Genomic DNA, 21,742 nt, shown 5'->3' with positions numbered 1-21,742 from the left:
TAACTGCTAAACTCTGAGTGTCTCCTGTCAGTCAATGTTTTGGTAGCAAACGTGCTGCTAGTTCAGCTGTCACGGAAACAGAAGAGAAAATGTTTATTAACCAGTAAAATGACACATACTTCAGCACGCTTCTTGTGATTGGTTTGCATGGTGTTCACACCAGAAATGAACCTGGAGTTCACCTGACAGGAGGCGGTTGTTTGTTCACACCAACCCAAAAAAACTGCACCAAGGGGGTAATTGCATTCAGTTCAACCGGACTAAACAAAGTTGGTGTGAATGTGATCTGATACCCTCCCACCTCCCCTCCCTCAACCAATGGTTTACATGTCATCTTGCAGAAACATACATAAATAGGGGAAATAGCAATTTTAAGCTAAAACTAAATCTGCACTTTAACCAAAATTTGATTGTTCAGGTTTTGACATTAAGAATTACTACTGGGAAGCTATGATATAAAAACCTAAATAGATAAATAATGGATGGGCACTTTAAAGAGCACTCTAATGTAATTTTTCCTTAAGGTGGAGGGATCATCTATCATTAAAGCCGCTCTACAGAATATTTAATTTTAAGGGGTATTCCAGGAATTTAGTACCGGGCTTCCACACAGCTGAGCAACTCTGAAGAGACAAATTAAGAGCACAGTGGGAGAAATCAGCAGAGGCTAAGATATCCTGATTATCATGGGTCAAAGTCCAAAACTTCTGCATATAATTCCCAGTTTCCAGTGAGAAAAACACAAAACAGTGTGTTTAAATCTCATGACCAATTAAATTAAATCCTTGTGACATCACTACGGCATCAGGGTTAAATCTGTTGAGTCATTATTAAGGTTAATTTTATACAGTGCTATATTTAAACTGTTTGTGGTTAGTTCTCCAAATTAAGCTCACAAACATTTTAAGAATTGTTGTGGTGGTTGGAAATTCCCATCCTAACAGCTTTTCCCATTTTATTTCTCTTTTTCCCGTACAAACCTTATTTATGCTTCTCTATTCCAAGTTGTCACTCTAAACAGTTATTCTCACAACATGTATTCTTGTAAAAAAAAATGTACTCTCCCTAAAAGAAAAAAAAAACACTAAACCCATAGCTAAACTTAACTAGCCAACCACAGCAATCTGGCAGAACTCTCCCATCTGTCAACACACCCCCATTATAACCAACATGTCTACTTTAGAAATGCCCACGTCCCAAGGCTGCACTTACCCATGTGGATGGCATGTTGACTCTTATCCCTTTTATATATGTGCTGTAAATCTACCTATAATAGCTTGTTAAAGAAGAGAGGAATAAATATCTCCTCACTCCAGGATTCCCTGTATTTCTCAACGCGTGTGAGAACAACACAAGCATGGCGCTCCATTGCACAATGGGTCTACTAGGAGTTGTGGTGAGCAATGCTTGTGTGCGGGTACTTTTCCAGCTCACTGACTGGACTGAGACCCAGTGCTCCTGACCCATTTGGCTGTAGGGAACACACTGTTCCAGACCTGACAGCTCCTGCCGCCCCGAAAGCACCGCTCCAACCAAAGCTTGACCCTAATGTCATGGCCACAAAGCCCACACTCACAAGCACGAGCAGACGTGCACACATGGGCGGACAATGAAAACAGACAGGGAGAATACATCCAGGTTCCTACTTAAAGCCTGGTTTAAGGACTACAGAGTTTGGTGTGTTTGTGTGTGTGTGTGTGTGTGTGTGTGTGTGTATAGACCCACCAACACATCACCATGGTAACAACCTTGCTGGCCAACACACACTAATTGACTGGCGTTTACAGTGCAGTAAACCCTCTTTATTTCCCCGCTTTTGGAAGAAACAAATGTTTTCTGATGGGGCTTTCTCCAGTCTGTTTCTGTTTTTGGCGATTGGTGAACTCAACAGATCGGTTTGCAGCTGAAAGTTCACCCCTGAGAGAGTTAACAACGCTCACATCATCAACTGTTAAAAACAACACATCCTCATACCTACAAGACAGAACAGGCTCAATTACTCCCAACATATACACAACATATATTACCAGTGGAGAACACCAGCAACAGATAGGGCTGAACAGTGAATCTAAATTTTATAAAAATCGCAATATGTTTTAGTACAATTCTCTGATTGAAGGTTAAGTATGTGTCAAAATACCATTTTAAATTAAATATTGTGGTGCTGCAGAAGTGTGTTGGACAGCAATTATTCTCTAGACTTTAGAAAGCATCTTTGTTTAGTGCAGATCCCTGAAAAAAATGTCACATAATGTCCACTAATATCGCAAATCATATTAACATTTTAAAAATATATTATAATATTTATATATTATAAATTGAAATAAAACATAATCATATCAATTGTAATATCAGTCAAAATAATTAGAATTAGAGATTTCTTTAAAATCATTCAGGTTAGTGAACCTTAACTATGTTGTCACGTGACATAACTCACTTAATATTACATGTTTAATGGTATAAAATGGTGGCAGTTTACTAAGTCAGGTTTAGGCAATAAAACCACTTGGTTAGGTTCAGGAAACAATTGTACTTTGGGTTAAAATGACTAAGATACATACTATGTATGTTAAGATGAAACATTAAGTTACTCAAAACCTTATACACTCCATGTTGACATAGTATTTCACACAGCACTTGAACACCGGTCTTCTTGGTAAAAGTCCTGTCCTTGTTTGAGCCATCTCCTCCACATACAGACTTTCTTGCTTCCTAGACGTCTCCGGACATACTGTGTCCACTAGGGGGTACCGTCTAACAATAAACGGACATATAAGTCAGAAAAAGCTGCTTGCATAATCGACCAACACGCACATATTTCTGGTGAGGTTGAGCTGGATTAAAAAGAAAAATGTGATTCGAGAACAAAATCAGAAAGAGAACATGTATGGAAAGAAACGTCAACATGATATAAAAACTTGCAGCATGAAGTGTATGACGGGCTACACTGCACACTGGGGTCTCTGTTACAGTGATTTCTGCTGATCTTCTCCGTCTCATCTCTTTATTCTCCTTGCATCTCTCATGCCTTGTGTTCAGTAAATTATGGGATTACTGGAGGCCATGTGCAAGTGAGAAAAGAAGTCAGCAAGTGTGGTGTAATTTAAACGCTTTTGACACTGTATCCCAAACACATTTTGGAAATGCTTGAGAAGAGAAGGAATTGAGCTGATACAGGTACTCATCAAGGTCTCCTACAAGGGCTGATATATGTGAGACCAAGGTAGGGAAGACTGGAATTATTAAGTGTGTGTGTGTGTGTGTGTGTGTGTGTGTGTGTGTGTGTGTGTGTGTGTGTGTGTGTGTGTGTGTGTGTGTGTCTACAGAAAAGGAGATTATCAAGCTAAACCAAGCAGTGACCTTTCTGTTTCATACCACAACACACAGCCTCAGTTGGTGGTGACAGGACACATTGTATTGAGACTGATAGGGAAAATAAAGATGATGCTTTCCTTCACAGCTTCCATGTAATCCCTTTAGTATCCTGGTCAAGCAGCTAAGTATTAAAACCAACAGCTGAGAATTAAAACCAGCAAAGAATAAAAACCAACCCTCTGCCATTATACAGCTAAAATACCGGCCCAATTTCCAAAGGAGAATTAGCACTTTATAACTGTGTTTTTCAGCCATTAAATGGCAATTCATGCACATCAGTTTTACCGTGAGAATTATATATTGAACCTGTATATGCACAAATGGATGGATGGAGGTGATGAGGAGGATGAAGTAGAGAGGAAGCACACTGTGTGATAAAGCCAAAAACAGTGATGACACTCGCTGAATCAGAAGGCACGGTGACTCACGCAACATAACACACACACACACACACACACATGTTGTAATTCTAGAGCAGACTATTAAGTCTGCTTTCATGATGTGCAAACCCTGTGGCAGATCAGTTGTTCTGCAGTCATTTACCAATGATCATCTCCTTTAAAATTACAAAACATCTCTTCACGTTTAAACTCTGAGGGAACTTTTCACCTTGAGGTAGGAAGTGTACGAGCTTGACCACTTCCTCCTTAGTTGGTTGCATTCCCATCACAAAACCTCATCCATCTTGATAAGCTGTCTGGCTTCAAAAGTAATCTAGCCTGAGGCTGATGTAACTGGCAACTGTGAAGCCTCTACAGGCACTGATGAAGCAGATGGTGAACACAAGCGTGCGGTGGACCAACTTTTTGTTCTTTCATAGAAAATGATGGAATCATGGAAATTGGCAATCCACTCTAAATCTGTTTTGTGTGTCTGGGGAAAGCAAATGAGTGTGTAAAGTAGTACAAGGGGGACATTTATCCTCTTATATTTAGAGCAAAAGATGTGTTCGCTATAACATCCACATGTACACTCGGCTGTGATGAGGGTGTAGCTCCCTGCCTCTTCTGTTTAAGACTGGGATATAAGACGTCCAAGGTGAAGCTAAGCTCTAGATGGATGGATGGATGGATGGATGGATGGATGGAGTTATGTGGCCTGTCCTCTTGCAGTTCTTCTCGGCCATGGTGGAGAGACTGGATCGTGACCCATAGGTGGGTCACAGGAGATTTTATTTGGATCGCCAGATAAATAAAAGACTATGAAAGAAATTCAGCAAATTTAAGATTTATATCCACAGTACACCTTTAATAGAGCTTTTACAATGTGTTTGTTGTATGTATGTGTCGATGAGAGGGAAAAAAGACAAGAACCAATTTGTTCCACCTAAATGCACTTATTTTGTACTATAACCTATACTGGTTTCATGATGGTTTGATTGGTTTGAGTAATTTTTTAAAGAGGGGGGGGACTTTGTCTTTACTCTTTCGGGGGGGTCTACATGACAGCAAGTTTCACACATTCTACAAATTGTAAATCCCTCTTAGGCAAGTTGTCATTTGTGATACTGAGCTATATAAATAAAATGTGACTTGACTTTGGAGAGTATCAGGTTGGTGTCTATGTGTTAATCCATCTTCTTTGCTGATGATTCTCTTCTGGAAAAATGACAGAACACTGAATCCAGGTGAGAGGCAAGCGACTGCTGAAGTGGAGGAGTTCAGATATTTACAAGTTTTATTAACCAGTAATTGTAAAAAGTTCTGTTTAGGCAGTGGAGGAGGAATAAAGTGAAACTTCTGACCAATTGGTCAACCATTTTTTCAGTCCTCACCCACAGTCAGAAGCTTTGGGCAGTGGTTTGTTCCAGTAACCCCGGCCCCAAACCACTGCTCTTTTGCATCAAGGGGGTACAAGTACCTTGTCAATACTTTACAAGTTTGTACAAGCAGATGACTGACTGGATGTAGACTGCGGGGCAGACAGAGGTTGGGGAATCCCTATAAAGATTTAGAGAAAGCTGCAGAAACAATGTTTGCGCTTTATCCTTTCAGCACAATGACTTTGCCCTGGACAGAAAAATAGATGAATAGATGTTGGACCAAAAATTCTTATCTAGATCTTTATTAGCTTCACAGTTCTATTGGTTTTTGGGGCATTGTGCAATTGTTGGTGTACCTTAGAATTCCCTGTAGTGTGGCAGCGTGACTCATAAAATGTAGTTTTTGCATGTTGTGGTTTCAACTACAACAGAAGGCTCAAGTTTATCAAGTCTTCATTCGCTACCAGAAAGTCTAATATGATCATCCAGAGGAAAATCAGTGGCACTATTTTCATAAGTGCAGAGAATCCATCTCCCTCTCTCTCTAAAGAAATGTGGGAGCGCGACGACCCAGGGTCCTCCATAAATATTTGAGAAGCACACATTACTTCACCAGCTGCACGGTGAAATGAAAATAAAGCACTTAAAGCCGGGCTCATACCCGCTTTATTAAAAAGCTGTCTTCAAGACTGGAGGAAGATGAGCAATGTCCTGACAGACGGGAGGGGAGAGCAATGGAGTCACCCTGCCACCCCCACAATTCAGGCCGACAATGAGGACGCAGTGGGATAAAAGGAGGGAGGGAGAAAAAATATGTTGGTGCATGTGGAATGGATGAAAGAGGAGGTCACTGCTTTGTATTTCCTATTTCCTTTCAACTTTCTAATACTAGAATTACCGCCTTACGATTGTATGACTCCACTAATCAGTACAGTTTAGATGTAGTAAAGACTTTGACGGAATTTAATAAAAGGTATTGTGTGTGTTTTTACCGCTACTTTGACATGTATGATTTGATTGAATAATTTCCAGTGAGAAACCTGCTGTCTTCACTTAGAGACTACTTCAGCAGAGGAGTACAGAGGACTGATAGAGAGCTGAACATTATGATGTCACAGTGAAGTTTACCTTTGACATTTCGGATATAAAATGTCATCACACAATCGTTTTAACCTATTATATAATTAATTGAAATTCTTTTAAAATTTTGTGAGGTCACACTGACCTTTGACCCCTAAAATCTCATCAGTTCATACTTGACTCCAAGTGCTTGTGCCAGATGTAATGACATTCCATCCAGGCGCACCTGAGATATCACTCTCACGAGAATGGGGTGGACATAAGATCACAGTGACCTTGAACTTTGACCTCTGACCACCAAAATCTAACCAGGTCATCCTTGACTCCAACTGGATGTGATCACAACGTTTGAAGAAATTGCTTCAAAGTATTCTTGAGATATTGCGTTCACAAGAATTTAGAGAGGGATAGATGGATGGACAACCTGAAAAAATAATTTTATGGAAAGTTTCTTCATCAAGTGCAACTTTGTAGTCCTGTTGTGGATCTGTTTAACACAACTAACCTGTGACTCCTTCAGTTTGGATTAAAGAGAGAAAAATATGTACCTGTACAAAGACAAAATCCCAAGGAGGAAGCAGGAAAGCTAAGGAATGATGTGCATGCATGTGAGTGTACGAGAGTGTACAAGAATGTAGTATGTTATAAGCACAGCCACTGAGCTTTTCATGGTAGATCATAAATAAAGCATGCAGCAGTGAGGTAGGGCTTTCTGCTGCTGTGCAGCTGTAGCCACTGAACGTCAGCTGCTGGGATATTTACTATGTGTAAGTACCTGGTATACACGACAGAACTCATCATGCATTCAACAAATCTGTTCCAAATGGACACATGTAGGGGAGGGAGATAGGACCAACACAACAAGGAAGGCTGTGGAGAGAAAATAGGGAGTTTTATTCAAGGCAGAGTGATGCATATTGCAATGCCTCCCACACTGGTATCAAGGCTAGGACCGAGCCATGTGTCTGTATTCACACACCAGCATAGAGAAAGATGCACCCACACAGAGACCCAAGTCAAGGTGTCGCACTGGGCTGCACATAGGATAACTTTGGAGTTTCCGTGGTAACTGAGAGCAGTGGGCTGTTGTTTCTGGTCCTGACGGCAGCAACCTCCTGAATCCACAAGGAGGAGGAGCTCTAAAACACCATATAGTGTTTTATACTTTGATTAAGGCTGCACAATTATGGCCAAAATCATCATCACAATCAATACTGAGATCACAATTATTTATCACGATTATTCATTGTATTGATCTGTTTGTTGTGCTTTCACATTTAAATAAACTGCTTTCACTTCCATGTTGTGCTACAATCCTGCAAATGTATAAAATAAGACCTTATTCAGAGTATATCATCCAGAGGAAAAATATAACTTGGATGTCTGAGTTAAAACTGGACAAAAACAGGGATTCAGTGAGGTAACATTAGAGACACTCTTCTTCTTGGCCTTCATGCAATCATTTTATTAATCATTTTTTGTTGACCAATTCTACTGACTGATCTGGAGGCGGGTGACGTTTATGGCAGCAGCTTTTGTTACCAACCAGTCCCCCTCCCCGTCTGCCCACTGGTTAAATAAAAAACAAAATGATGTCCCCAGCACTCTCATTCACAGGAGTTTGCATGGTTTTTTTTTTTCCTGCAAACCGTCTTCTTAGTATTTTTGAATATGGGTGCTCTTGCCAGCTGCAGAAGCTCAACCGGACTGAATTCAAACCCTTGACTGATGATCCCACGATAAATGTGCTTTATAGTAAGCTCAGGCACACTCTCTGAGTTTCCAGTGTGGACATTGATAGCAGCTGCTCATGGCTGGTTGGCTCTGATGGTGCCAGCTCTGACCACCAGCTATCTCACTTCACACACTGTACAGCTACAAGACCCCTACAGTAGTTGCATTGTGCACCTCCTCCTCAGTTCCTCACCATTTTCAGCATTTTTCAAATTATACAGAGGGCGGAGTTAGACTCAGACCTGGGGGTTAAGTTTCACTTTAAAATCATTTGCCCTGAATCTGAAATACTTCCAAACGTCGGACGATGATCTGTTTGGAGGGACTGACTCTTCACCTTCTGCTACGGATATCGGATTTTCGTTTTGCCCTCTACTCTGCTGTATGTTCGTTTTCTACTTTAGACTGCAGCTGCAACATCCAAGAAATTTTGCACAGGCTGCTATTGCGGAGTGGCTGGCAGTTACTTGAGCAAGCACTTGATTTGATATGCAGCAGAGTTTTATACGAGTGGAGCACTCATTTTAAATGATAATATCACAGTTGATCCTGTTCATTTAATTGTGGGAAGTGACAGTCATGATCAAGATTAATATTCGATTAACTGTGCAGCTCTAGCTTCAGTAGAGACTAGCAATGTAAATGTCTCTCTTCCTGCGAGATGCTGTGTTCTCATCTGCCTTCTGTGGTCATTTTTACTTCGGTCTTTCTCTTTTCTCCTGGTGTGGTTTCTTTGCATGCACAAATGCACACACACACACACACACACATGCGCGCACATTGCTTCTTGTTTCTGACCAAGAGACCAAGTAATGACAGTGCTGCAGGGTGGGCACTTTGCCAAACTACACACCACTGCAATCAAAGGGTCTTGAGCAAGAGTGAGGGGAAGACAAGGAGAGGGAAAAAGAGATACCATTTCGACTGTAATTAGTATTCACTGGATCGGCTACAAATAGGGACATACATTATGCAACTGTGTGAGGTAAAAGTCTCCAGTTGATGTGTGGTCAGTGGCTAGCCACAGACTCAGGCCTAACCTTCCCATCCATCCAACAGCACCAACATTAGCAAGAACATTCAGCCTATATTGGAACACACACAAATACAGCAGGGCTTATAAACACATCCAGGTGGCACTAAAGACCGAGCTGCAATCAATATACGTGGGAACCTAGCAGCCGCCATGATACAGCCCCTTAACTCACCCCAACACTCCTGACGGTTAAACATGAAAATTTGTGTCAATGTGAGCAGGAAAGAGAGAGAGAGAGAGAGACATGCAGAAACAGAGCAGAAAGAGCTCTAAATCTCTCTGAGCATGCGTTTACATTCAGGACAGTGCTGCAGGGGCAAACAAGCTCCTCCATCTGCCCTGCCTGGGCTGCACCGAGTGGCTTCCAACAATAACACATAGACTGACTACCAAAAGCAACACTGACGGAGGTGGTGATGGTGGCGAAGTGCTCAGGAAACAGCAGCAAAGAGGACAGACAGAGACAGGAGAGAGGTGTGACCTTTAGGTTTAGATTTACAGGTCAGTGAGGCGGCAGCAGGAGCAGAACAGAATTTACATACAGCATGGTTCAGATGGCTCAAAGTAGCTCAGAGAGTTGTACCTTAGTTTTATTTATCATATCAGACACATGTCAGCCTGATTGCAGGCTGCCTCTTGGACCTACAGAAAAATTTTAAAAGGACATTACCCACCCCATATTTATACTGCCACCCCTATACAGTATATAAAACACACACACACTCACACACAAAAGTGTCAGAGCTACACTGATATTTGACTGGAAGTTGCTGGATGAGAGATGGGGCCTACAGCACAACAACAATGAAAGCCATCGGCTTAGTGTAGAGAGATAACTTCCTGTATATAAGCCAAGAGGAATATTGATTCTCCTCTGCTTTTGTGCATGTGTAAATAAAATGCATGAGGACAATCGTTGCAGATCAATTGTTGGCTCAAGTGGTTAGCTCATCTTTAGTGTCAAGATGTAATTTGAGCACCCGTTTTAAAAGACTGGCTCTATATGTATCAGTGTCTAGGGACACAGAGTAGCTAGAGCTTGTCCTCCTCTTGTTTTTTTTCACGGTTGACAGCCACTGGGGGAGCTTGTAGGCTCCACTGAAGGAGAAGTCGGCTGTCCTCTAACACAGCCTGGGTTCCCAAGAGAGAAAAATGTCCGGCAGCAACCCTCTGCTGCAGGCTGCATGAAGGGGGGAGAGATCATGAGTTAGGACAGAGGGAGGGGAGAGTACATGCTCTAAAGAAAGGAGAACCAAAGTTGTAAGAAATGCAGAGGACAGGAACATAGAGAGGTGCAAAGGAGGAGGCACTCTGCAAACACACACATGCGCACAGATATGTCAGTCTCAAGTAGGTTTGACAGCAGAAAGAACAGCATGACATGATTAATGGCCGGGTACAGTATCCTCCACCGTGTTACATCCTCTCTGCTCTTCTCTAGTCATGCTCTCTGTGAATGACTGCAGATGGCAGAGGGATGCGCTGGCCTGCAGAGAGCCATGATAACTGTCATTAACTGGGAGTGAGAGCCCAAGAGGACCACCATGGATCAGCATTACAGGCCTGTCATGTCCGTCCCCTGACAGCCCGGGCAAGGGCATGCTGCTGGAGAGGAAGGGTCTGAATATCAACTCTCTCTGTGACGTGTGGATCATTTAAACTAATTTGGCTAACTTCATGAAAGAATTGCATCTAAATGTGCTAGTTGGAGCATTTAATACCAATGGTTCATTTATTTGAGACGTTTATAATTATTGTAAGCGCAAATGTTTGCAGAGGGGACTGGCAGCCTCTACTGGCCTCTGCACTGCAATTTGCAGTGAGGGCTGCTGGGTCAGATTTTGAAGGAAATCTGCTGAATTGGGTGATTATTATGCAGCACTGAAAGAATCAGAGCTGCTGTCTCTTCTGCGCGAATGGGAACAAAAGCTGTTCACAGTTTATCACGCTGGCAAACAGGCAGTTGTATGAATGAATGGAACGAAAATATGTTTATCCTCTTGAGTCAAGTGGAGGAGGAAACTTGACGCAGGACTCAAGGATCCTCTTAGCAACAGGAAGCAAAACAGTTTGTAGGAAATGTAAATTGTGATGAGGACAAGCAGTAAAAATCCTGGGAGATAGCTGCTACCGATGTGAGTTTCTGATCAGCTGTTTACGGTGACATTAACAATGACAGAGAACACCTTTAACATGTACTAGCAGAAGTTTTACTTGCATACATGTTTCTAAAATGCATAAGATGTTAGCACTGGAAAAGTGAAAAACTTAGCCTTTAATGTTGCAAAAGAAAGTTGGGACGGGGGTACGTTTACCACTGTGTTACATCACCTTTTCATTTAACAGTTCTCAGTGTTTGGGAACTGAGGACACTAATTGTTAAAGCTCTGACACTGAAATTCTTTCCAATTCTTGCCTTACACCTTCAGGTGCTCGGCAATCCAGGGTCTCTGTTGTTGTATTTTACGCTTCATTATGCACCACACATTTTTAATGGGAGACAGGTCTGGACGGCAGGTAAGTCAGTCCAGTACCTGAAATCTACTACGAGTTGTGACAAGTGCACAGAGCGTCTTGCTGAAAAAAAAAAAAGTGATCCAAAACCTCTTACTCATATCTTTTAGCATTAATATGTCTTTCACAGATGTGACAGTTAACCATGCCATGGGCACTAACTCTTCCTCATACCATCACAAGTGCTGGCGTTTGAAGTTTGCGCAAGTAACAAACTGGATGGTCCTTTTCCTCTTTAGTTCACAGATGAGCCTGGGCTCCAGAGAAGTCAGCGGCATTTCTGGATGTTGTTGATTCATGGTTTTTGCTTCGCTTGGTGGAGTCTTAACTTGCCTTTATAAATGCAGCGACAAACTGCATTCACCAGCATCGGTTCTCACAAGCGTTCCCGAGGCCATGTAGTATCCTTTAAACAATTATGTGGGTTTTTAATGCAGTTTTAAATGCATTGCTGCCTGAGGGGTCAAAGAATCTTTTAATAATATCAAAGATTGGCTGTTCCAACCTGGCTGCAAATAGCATCTGCTATAATTGTAACTCTACATAATATCATCTATGACTAGAACATTTGTACACAGATCTGATACACACTCCAGGAAGGAGTTATTGGGCTCTCGTGTGTTTAGACCTCCGGCTGACAGACAAATTAGATGCATGTGCAAAGCATATGCAGACATAGAAACATGCACTTGAAATGACATTTCAGCCCAAGTCTCATGATGCAGACAAAGGCAGCGTGTGTGTATATTTGAGTGGAGATGTCTGTGCCTGTGTGTGTGTGTGTGTGTGTGTGTGTGTGTGTGTGTGTGTGTGTGTGTGTGTGTGTGTGAAGTGAATACAAACATACCTGAGCTAAATACATTAGTGTGTTATGCTGGCTCCCATGCACTCATTATTCCTCCTATATTTTCCTGCTTTCCTTACTATTGTTAAGCACATACCCTGACACATTTCCCAGTGAATTCACACAGTCACACTTTCCACCCAAATGTCTTCTACCTATCTGACCAATTTGAAGCAGCCATTTTGAATACAAGAATACACTAGATTTTCCTTCCCGTCATTTAGTCTTCAGTATGAAACATCCCTTAAATCAGCCCACCACGCCGCAACCTCTCCACTTCTATCCACCATGGGAGGTGTTGCTAAATGCTTCTTAACATTTAAATTCACCAAGAAATGATACTTAGCGATGGGTTAAATATTGCATGGGAACCTCTCTGAAAAAATTAAGTATGCAATTGCACAAGCCTTCAACGGTTATGACACCGAGAAAACCCACATCCCCACATCATCACATGGAAAGCACATAGAGGAGACATAGATGGTTCCCCTTGACTGCTTAAATCCACTTCATTCTTATTCTAGTTCCCCCAGAGGCAGACTTATGTAACTAAAGTGCTTGGTGTTACACATGGAGAGATGAATAATCAAATAGTCAGCGGTGACTGGCTTGTACTGACCGAGTCAGTGGGAGGAGCTCCACAAGCAGACCGAGTAACCATTTTTAACATCTTTCCTCTCCGGTATCAGCACCACAGTGATTATAGCCTGCAGTGGTGCATCCATGTGTGTGCAAGGGCACGTGGAGGCATGCCTGCATGTGGAATGTGCATTATGCATTGTGCCGTAGTGCCTGTGAGTGACAGAAAACGTGTGTGTGTCTGTGTGTGGTAATTTGCGCCCGTAATATGCACCCTAGCTGCTACTGCCACCTCCAGGCATTAGAGGAGACTGCTGAAAGGCAACTGTCCCACAGTGCTGCACGGTCAGCATGTTGGCGTATCAGTGCTGCCTTCCAGGTCAGTCTGTCTTCTGTTTGCCCTAACAGTGAAGCAGTAAAGTGATGCATATTAATTTTGTTTGTGGGATGCAGCCAAGTTTTCAAAGAGCTACCCTACACACACACACACACACTCACACACACACAGCTGCTGCCTCGCCTGATGGGAGAGCTCTCCGTGGTGCTGAAGCAGTAAGTCAGCCAGGTGCAAGCTGCAGTTGTCACTAGTGCAGAATGCCACACATAGGGGAGAGGAGGGACGAAACGATTTGGGAAAGAGACCAAGACCTTTTCTCTTGTAACATGGAAGTCAGGAATATGCTGTTACATTCATACAAAGTAGGCCCACATCCTGTCATTGAGTCCACAGGTGAAATTAGGCCCAATCCAAACAATTTTTCTTTTTATTTGCTGAATATTGGTAATGTATACCTCTCCACAGAATCAGCATCAGTGCTAAAGTTTAATTATCATGCAAGCCTATCTTTGGTACTAGACAGGGTATAGTTGATATGAGGGACAAACATAAGATGGTGTAACTTTTGCCCCTCCTCCTATAATGGTTAAGGTGGGGAAGACTAATGGAGGTCCCACCAGACCAGACGTCTTTTACGAGAGCATGTCGGTTGTTTGGTGGTGATTATACATTAAGGTGGGTTTGATGCATTGGATTATTTTCATACAATTGCGACACTTAACATGAGAAATTGATTTGAGAGTAGCATGGTCAGTTGCTCGGAAGGCTTACTGAAGTGTGTGTTACCCCCTGCCTCAGCCGCAAGGGATTCAGATGTGTTTTTCAATCACGTCTCAAACATCAGAAATGCTCTCGTTTTTACCCATGCAGCTGTCTGCACCAGCTCCATGCGTCTCACTTCCCAGCTACGTCGGGTGAGCATAAACGTGACCGGAAGCATTTAGACTTCAAGTCTATTTTTTCAACAATAAGCACACAAATACAAGGCTGGCACAGAGTAAAATGCTATTCATAACATATTTTATGCACATTTTGTAACCTAGGCAGAGCAGACAACAGCTCACTCTACCCCGATTTAATCCCACAGTCTCTCAGCTGTGAAACAAGACACGGTAACTTTTTTCTGCTGTGTTTTCTTGGGCAAACTGTACATTTACTGCCACTATACAACTTCAATGCTAAACTTGAATCCCTCTGCTTTGATCGCAGCTGCCAGCAGTCTCTTTTCGCCTTCCCTCTTTTGCTCAACCACACCCACTGCGTGCACGCACACAAACACTGCTGTCCTCATGCTACAATCATATGCATCATGCTGATGGAAAAATAGATCAGGAGTATTCACACACATTGAAGGAAAACCGCACACTGCACAGAAAGTTTGGCCACTCATTTCCTGCTGATGCAAATGCTTCAGACGTGACATTTGTGGTCTAAACAAGGGGTTGTTTGCCAGAAATATTCAATACAGACTTGTTTTGTGGTTGATTTATTCAACTCTTACATTCGTCCAAACAGAGGGGCAAAAGTAACACAGCTGAACGTCTATTTCCAGTTTGATTGCAACTGACTTATTTATCAAACGTTTTTAATAACTGTTGGTATTTGCAGTGAACATGTGTATGTTGTTCACAATACTGTTACTCTAAATAAATGTTTCTCTTTGTATAAACAGAAATAGAAAATTAAAGCTGCAAGCAGCGTTTTACGGGCCCTCGCACCCCCGCGCCACTCGGGGGGGCCGGCGGCCGCGGCCTCGTGGCAGGATTCGCCCCGGGCGAAGAGGCTCTGTGATTGTCACGGCCTTTTGACGTCCCCTTAAGGAATTCGACGTCGCTTCCTGACGCCGCTAGGTGGCGCTGTGAGTATGTCTCCTGCTTGTCACGTGGATGTGTTCAGACCAGGACTTCTATGACACTTGTGAAGTTTGGTGGGGATCGGACCATGTCCGCCCAAGTTATGGCAATTTCGTGTTTCATGGCGAGACATCAAACTTCGCCGCCACCTGACGGCCACACCCTTCAATGAGGGCGTAAATCTTTAATACCTTTTGATCACAATGTTGTCTAGATGGTACACAGTGATTTTGAACCCGTTCTGATCAATCCTGTAGGAGGAGTTCGTTAAAATACGACACGTGAGAAACGCCAAAAATGGACGCAAAATTCAAAATGGCTGACTTCCTGTTGGGTTTGGGCAATGGGTCCAAGAGGCTTTTTTGTGCGTCTGGGTGTGATACATATGTGTACCTAGTTTCGTGCATGTCGGTGAAACGTGCCGCAGGGGCTGATGTTTAAGGGGCGTGGCCAAACTATTTGGCCACGCCCATTAACGAAACTCGTATCACATGTTCAGGCCTGGACCGTTAACGCACATGTCAAGTTTCAGGCAGATTCAACTAAGTATAGTGAAGTTAATGCTAATTTTTCATTTTTGGCGAAACATCAACTTCGCCGCTCCGTCACGGAAAGACAGTGTGACATCATGGCACGATTTTCATAATACACGATTATCAACATGTTAAAGACGGTTTGACCAGATTTGAGTTGGATATGGTCAACGTGCTTGGAGCAGGACCTCAAAGAGTAAAACATGTCATTTCCTGTCGCCACCAGGGGGCGCTATGACAATCACAGAATATTGTGACATAGATGTGTTCAGGGCGGGACTATTATCCATCACAGCAAGTTTGGTGCAGATCGAACCATTTATGCTAAAGTTATAGCAATTTCGTGGTTTTTGATGTGGGTGTTGCGAGATATCAAAATTCGCCCTTCCGCAGCGACCGCGCCCTTCAACGATACGAAGATCTTTTAATAACTTTTGATCACACAGTTGTGGAGCTCACACAAACCGATTTTGAAGTCATTTCGATGAAATCTGTAGGAGGAGTTCGTTAAAGTATGACGTGTGAAAATGGCCAAAAATGACCTTATTTTGAAAATACAATTCAAAATGGCCGACTTCCTGTTGGGTTTAGGGGGTTGCTCCAAGAGGCTTTTTTGTCTGTCCCGGCATGATACATATGTGTACCAAATTTCATACGCCTAGGTCAAAGTTAAAGCAGGGGGCTTCAATTTTGAAAACTGTTAGGGGGCGCCATTGAGCCATTTTGCCACGCCCCTTTGTAACGACCATAAAATATCGAATTTTTCGCAAGACCTGATGAGTGTGCAAAAATCTGGGACTTTTTGAGCCTGTTTAGGCCCTCAAAAATGCGATCTTAGGGGAAAAAGATAAATAATAATAAGAAGAAGAATAATTCCTTCAGTTTCAATAGGGCCTCGCACCGCCTTCGGTGCTCGGGCCCTAAAAATATACATTCATCCTGGCTCTCCTCTACTGGACCACTTTCCACCCCTGGTCACACACAAATCAAGCCCCATCCTGGGCACATGAAGGCCGATACAGTCAGGGGATCAAAAATCCTGCTATGGCGCCTCCGTCCCTGCTGACGTCTTACATAACACCATACAATGTGACGACTGACCTGGCTACATAGCTGTTTTCCTCTGTCTGGATATGTGTGTGTGCAGAGGTAGAGCACACTATGTTCTTAAATAGCCCAGGGCATAAGGAGGAAGTGCAGCTACAGAGGATGGCTTAAAGGGTGCTACAATTCAATCTTTTTTGTATGGAAGCGTGGCTTATTAATCTACTCCTCAGCCTCAAAGACAGCAAGTACAGCTGATTGAGTGCTGCGTGTCCCTCCCCTTTAAGGGACTCCAGCATTTCTCTGTCCTCAGCACTGGCCATGAAAATGATTGGCTCCCCCTCACACGCCCCCTTCCATCGCCTCGACAACATTGATCCTCAGTCCAATTACTAGGAATGAACAGGATCGCATGGTGAGGTGCTGCTCTAATGAGAAATGTAGATCATCATGACAGGGGAGTGACCAGCCAGACCCCATCCTCTAGTCCAGCTAAATACAAGCTACGTGTGCATGCCCACTCATGCCCCACCCTCCACCTGAAACTAACCAATCCCAGTGCGTGTGCTGATTCCATCTTGAGCTGTCACTGAGGCTATTCATTCAGCCACCATCAGCCGGAAGAAAGAAAACATGACTAGTTCACAGCACATTCCTGAGGGGAAATTTTCAAAACCTGTGATCTCATCCCAGAAGAAAACACCCAGACAATTAAATTATAAGATGCCCCAGATGAGCCAGCATTTTACCCATAATTCAGCTGGGAACTATTTATCTGGTTTCAAATTAAAAGATTACACTCCTCTGGTAGGTTTGTATCATGTTTCACCACACAGAATGAGGAACAGCCAGCTCAGCATCCACTACACAGTCCACATCGAGAAGTGCTTTTGTCATGGTTTTCCAAATATCCAAACCCTAAACCACTTAAAAACTCACTGTTTCACTTTACAGTATATTTGACAGCAAAGCAGAATATTATCTAGAACAGGTCAAGCATTATTTCCTTCACAGCTGTGATATCATATCAATTACATCAGTTATCTGGAGACTTATTTATTAATCCACATGATCACTTAAAGGTTTAGTGTGTAAGATTTGCAGGGATATATTGGCAAAATTTGGTAGAAATGGAATATAATAATCATAAACATGACAACCTATGGAGTTCCAGTTCTGAGATCAATGGAGGCCAGTTTGTCAGGGAATACAGGACCTGAGGGGATTTAACGTCACAGCGTCTCAGAGGGCGATGAAAACACCGTGGGATCAGATGTGGACAGGAGGCATGAAGCAGCTGAAGAGTGAGTTTGTAAGTTGGTGACTTGACTTGTACACATCGTCCACAGTGTTGATAAGTCTGCCAGTACAGTTGTAGTAGTTTTGTGATGTCAGAAGTTATTTATTCCTGTACTTTGAACAACAAGGAACATTTAATGTTTGGGTTTTTTTTAGTTGCCCAGTTGGGGCTAAATCAGAAATCTATTTTACCCCTGTACAAACTGTTTTAGTTTAATAGCAGTTATCGAATAACAACAAAAACTTAAGTACAACTGTAATTATCATGTTTAATCTAGGCCTGCGGTGTCTATAAAATGTCAGAAAATAGTGAAAAATGTCCATCCTAGTTTTTCAGAGTCCTCACACACATTTAAACATTACATGTCACATCTAAAACCCACAAAGATTCATCTTAATATGATAATTAACTGAGAAATGTGAGGAATCTCCATATCTGAGAGGCCGAAAATAGCATTTTCTGCCATTTCTGCATGAAAAATTACTTCAGTGATAAATTGATTATCAAAATAGTTTAACAGTCCCTTTTTTACTATTTGCCCAGTCAGCAAATGAATCACCCAATTTACTTGCCTATCATGGCATTTCACTTGCCCCAGGCAAGAGGGTAGTTCTTATTGTTGAGTCCTGCAATGCTGTTGCAATTGTAAGAACAGAAGATTCCTGAATAAAGAGGGACAGCATACCTCCTGTAAATACGCTACTTGACTTTAAATAGACACCCTTTCAATGTGACATTCTGAAAAGAGGTGCAGAGAGTGAGAAGTGTGGAGTCACAGGGAGGTGGATGAGGGTGGAATAATTGGACAGAGAGGGATCAGAGATCACTGAGAGTGTGCAGTTTGGGGAGGACAGATAGAGCCTGAAACTTGAGAGCCACAGAGCTCATGGTCATTTGTATGCTCAGCACACTGCGCTCAGTGCAGGGACTCTCTCAGTAGTCCTGTTTACACTGCACACAGTTATTTATTCTGCTCTAATTCGAGCACTCACACAGGCTAAAAGCACAGGCATGACTTCCTGCTCGGGGGTCCCCGTAGCACTGCAGCAGCACCTGGGTTCTCCTTCAGCCCCCCCCCCTCCTCCCGACACCCAAGGGATGATTAAACACTGCATCCAAATGGGCACCAAGAACCGCAACCTCAAGCAGCAGAGCCACACACCTCTGTCAGCAGGTCACCTCTGTAATGTTGAAGCCGCACACACACACTGATAGCACATAGCACACACATGCACACACTCAGCTGCAGGGATGGATGTGTAGGACTATGCAGAATCTGTGCAGGCACTTTTAACCCTCTTGTCACCAAGCTGTGAGGGTCTGAATGTACAACATCCAGACCTGAGCTCATCCTTAGAGATTTAGATGATGATGATAGTGATGATGATGATGGTGATGATGATGTTATGGCTGTGATGCTGCTGCTGGTGACTCAGAAAATGATGTATACATGATATAGCATCAGGACACAGTATATGGCCTTGCATCAAACATCAACATCATTATGATGTAACATAAAAAAAATCACAGGCAGCAAATGGATAAACGCCCTCATTCAAGTCATGCACCAGTGTGACCCTTACCTGTGTCGAAGTGGGAGCTGAAGGCAAAACTGGGATTGAAAAACGCCGAAGACATGACAATCACATGTAGGGCAAAGAGCATCCTCCTCGGTGCGTCGCACAAGACAGTAAAAGCCTGAACACGAAAGGGTCGAGAGGAAAATCCCGACTCAGGTGCGTTTCAGATTCAAGTAACCTGAAGAAGAAGAAGAAGCAGTAATGCGCAGCATTTTATTCCACTTCACAGAGGGAGCCCCGAAAATCCTGCTCCACCTTCAGCTCGGACAGATATGGAAACAGATGTTGACATTTCACCACATCTGTTAGTTTACTTGTTTGACAACAAACAACCGTGTCGCGCCTTCGTTCATGTGCCTGCTGTTCTGGACGGGTTTACTGCACCGGCTCGGTCACCCGGTAAAACGCTTAACCGTAATTTACACTGATTTTACACACTGAAAAATCTTGACAGCTCCAAACATTTGGTCACCTCCCATCTGTGTTCCTGTCAGGATAAACCTCTGGTCGCCCTTTGTCCCGTGTTGTATGTAAAACGCCGTTTTTTCTTTCGGGGGTGCAGCTTGTTCGTGTTAAAAATATGCGTCGGTCAGCGATGCGCATTTGGGTTTCAGCTTCGGTACAGAAAGAATGAGCGACATCTTGCACCAGAGTCAAGCGACCTGAAGCAAAGGCGCACTTCCGTTTACAGCTTTCAGAATAAAACGCTTACGTAACACAAAATAAACGTTTCAGTTTTATTTTGAAGGCAAAATCATGTCGTGCTCCGGCTTTCGCTGGCACACTTGACGCAGCCATTTCTAGAGAAATTCTGCTGGTGAGTGTGTGTATTGTTTGTGTGTGTGATTGTGTGTGTTGTTATTAACCAGAACATTTAACAAAAATACTTTCCCATGTCAGTATATTTCCATCCTTTGTTGATCTTGTTTGCCGGACAAATTCCTCTGATGTTTCCACCACCATTATCCCCTAAATTTAACGTCATAAATAAAAATTACCTTGATAAAAATCACCCCCTACTTCCGGTGCAAGAATCCGACCCGGTGGCACCCATTTAGAATAACTATACAGTATAGCAAATCCTTTAGTAGCTTTAACTTGGGGGCACACATACCTCATATCTTTACATCCCACCACGTCTGAGGCGGAGAAGGACCAGGATCCAGGATCATGGACAGGCCAGCCGCCCACTGCAGGCCGGTTGCAAGGGCAACAGCCTGGTTATCATCAGAGAGTCTGGACCAATGAAACAGTCTGCTGAGTCCATCATGGACTGATCGTTCTGCCACATGCACAGTTGAAAAGACTGGTTTCTAAACACTTTACTGAGATTCAGTGGGAGGTTTACTAGAGGAGTTAACAAGCAGGTTGACATCCTGTGGGGAAAGTCACGCCTTTTCCGGTGTGTCCCATTGGACCTAAATTCGGAAAAAAAAAACTATATGAAAGGAAGTCTAGACAAATTATTTTAATTCTGTCTGAACTGTGCCACAAATTACACATGTAGTTTTGGTCAATTTAAAACAAAATTAAACGTTAAAATTAAAGTTTGTGGTAGTTTAGTTTTGTGTGAAACTGCCTAGTGAATTCTTGCAAAATACAAGTCTTGCTGCCCCCTGTGTCTTACCTGAAGTGTTTGATCCAGAGACACCTGGTCTTTTTTATCAGCAGCAAAGAGAAAGACCCGCTGCTATATGACCACATCCTGGTATGAAAACACACAAGGTCGTAGCTTCAGTGGCTAAGATTTGCTTTTGGTGGGATTTCTGGGGGTCTTTCTAATTATGTTTCTTCGCAGTCTGATACTTCAACTGTTTTATGACAAGCGGTGACTTTCTTGACTCGGAAATTCCTGTTTTATACTGACAAACAACATAAAGCTATTTGAGGCACAATTCAGACGGGATCGAATAATAATTTGTCTTTCACCATTGACTACAGTTCATATTTTTCTGAAGTTAGTTTCCAAAGGGGTCCACTGGAACAGGTGTGACTTAAGTGGAGGCGGGAAAACTGAATTGGGCAACTTGCGGACAGGTGTGGACAACACTAACCTCACCATTACAAATTAAAAGGACAGTTCTCCCCAGTCACCCGTGGTGCTATTTACTGTATGTATCTAGATTGTTTTGGTGAGAGTTGCCAGATGGCACTCAACTTGTGGTGTTCAA

At 42.8% G+C, this 21,742-nt stretch overlaps 1 protein-coding gene across 1 annotated transcript in view; it reads right to left on the bottom strand.

The window, feature by feature from the left end:
- aatka (apoptosis-associated tyrosine kinase a) overlaps positions 1-20,204 on the bottom strand; it is a 46,745-nt gene extending 26,541 nt beyond the window's left edge. Inside the window, exon 1 of the mRNA XM_084743920.1 lies at positions 19,575-20,204. Within this exon, the coding sequence (XP_084600046.1) occupies positions 19,575-19,656 (82 nt within the window). The 5' untranslated portion in view covers positions 19,657-20,204. The remainder of the gene's footprint in view (positions 1-19,574) is intronic.
- Positions 20,205-21,742: the final 1,538 nt, after the last annotated feature.

Source organism: Lutjanus erythropterus, chromosome 19 (genome assembly GCF_056507025.1).
Source record: "Lutjanus erythropterus isolate fLutEry1 chromosome 19, fLutEry1.hap2, whole genome shotgun sequence".
Taxonomy (NCBI): Eukaryota; Metazoa; Chordata; class Actinopteri; order Lutjaniformes; family Lutjanidae; genus Lutjanus; species Lutjanus erythropterus.
This window is presented reverse-complemented; position numbering and strand designations above follow the sequence as displayed.